We start from the raw sequence: 1,263 nt of genomic DNA, 5'->3' as shown, positions 1-1,263 counted from the left end.
ACTTGCTTTTATGATTAGAGCAAAAGATACTGGAGTTACAAGGGAAACTTGAGCAGGTCCATAACTTGGCAAACCTTTCCCTTACCCTAAATGTTCCCGACATCAACCAACAAAATGCCCAAAACTCAACACCTCCACAAAACACACAAAACCAGCACCCGCAAAATCCTCTTGCACCTCATCAATACGTCACGCCTCCCCAAAATCCTAATCATCCACCAGCACCAACTCCTCCACAGCATCATCATCATCCGACCCAGTACCCATAAAATACCACATAACACACTCCTCAGAATGCACCACAGCCTATTCCTGCCCCGCAAAACTCAACCAATGACCACCATTACGCCCAGATTCCTGGAGTCCACCAAACCAATCCCATATATGTGGAAACCTTATCCCACACCCCACAACAGACCCTATATGTACCCGAATCCACCGAGAAGGACCTGCTCATCAAGAACATGGCAGAGGAACTCAAGAAACTTACCGGAAGGGTTCAAAATGTCGAACGGGGTAAAGGCTTTAAGTGTTTGAATTATGAAGATTTGTGTATTCAGCCGGACGTAGAACTTCCTGAAGGTTATAAACCTCCTAAGTTCAAAATGTTCGACGGAACTGGTGATCCGAAGGTCCACTTGAGAACGTATTGTGACAAGCTTATAGGAGTTGGCAGGGATGAAAGAATCCGCATGAAACTATTCATGAGAAGCCTCACTAGAGATGCCATGTCTTGGTGCATCAGTCAAAACCTAAAGAAATGGGTTAATTGGGTAAGCATGGCATCGGATTTCATGGATCGATTTAGGTTTAACACAGAAAACGCACCAGACGTTTTTTATATTCAAAATCTCAAGAAGAAGCCAATAGAAACTTTCCGTGAGTATGCTACTCGGTGGAGGTCTGTAGCTGCAAAAGTGAGGCCAGCGCTAGAAGAAGAATAGATGAATAAGTTCTTCGTTAGAGCTCAGGATCTGCAATACTACGAAAGATTGATGGTTATTGAAAACCATAAATTTTATGATATCATCAAGTTGAGAGAGAGAATAGAAGAAGGGATCAAAAGAGGAATGGTGACAAATTTTGAAGCACTCCAAGAAGGTATCTCCAAGAAGAAAGAAGTAGGTGCAGTAATGGTAGCCTAAGGTCCGAAGTCTTCTCTCACATGTCAAATACCTCCACCTACATACCAGCCTTCACTTCCCAGATACTGACAACCTGCCACCACTTACCATACCTATAACACCCAACCTGCATACTACC

The 1,263-nt window shown here is 43.5% G+C and overlaps 1 protein-coding gene across 1 annotated transcript; it reads left to right on the top strand.

Annotated features, from left to right (window-relative positions):
* The first annotated feature begins 464 nt into the window (after positions 1-464).
* Positions 465-944, top strand: LOC138908259 (uncharacterized). The gene has a single exon (XM_070198914.1). The coding sequence runs from the start codon at positions 465-467 to the stop codon at positions 942-944; it is 480 nt and encodes a 159-aa protein (XP_070055015.1).
* The last annotated feature ends 319 nt before the right edge of the window (positions 945-1,263 follow it).

Source organism: Nicotiana tomentosiformis, chromosome 3 (assembly GCF_000390325.3).
Source record: "Nicotiana tomentosiformis chromosome 3, ASM39032v3, whole genome shotgun sequence".
Lineage (NCBI taxonomy): Eukaryota > Viridiplantae > Streptophyta > Magnoliopsida > Solanales > Solanaceae > Nicotiana > Nicotiana tomentosiformis.
The sequence above is the reverse complement of the archived record's forward strand: the minus strand, read 5'-3'. Positions and strand labels throughout refer to the sequence as shown.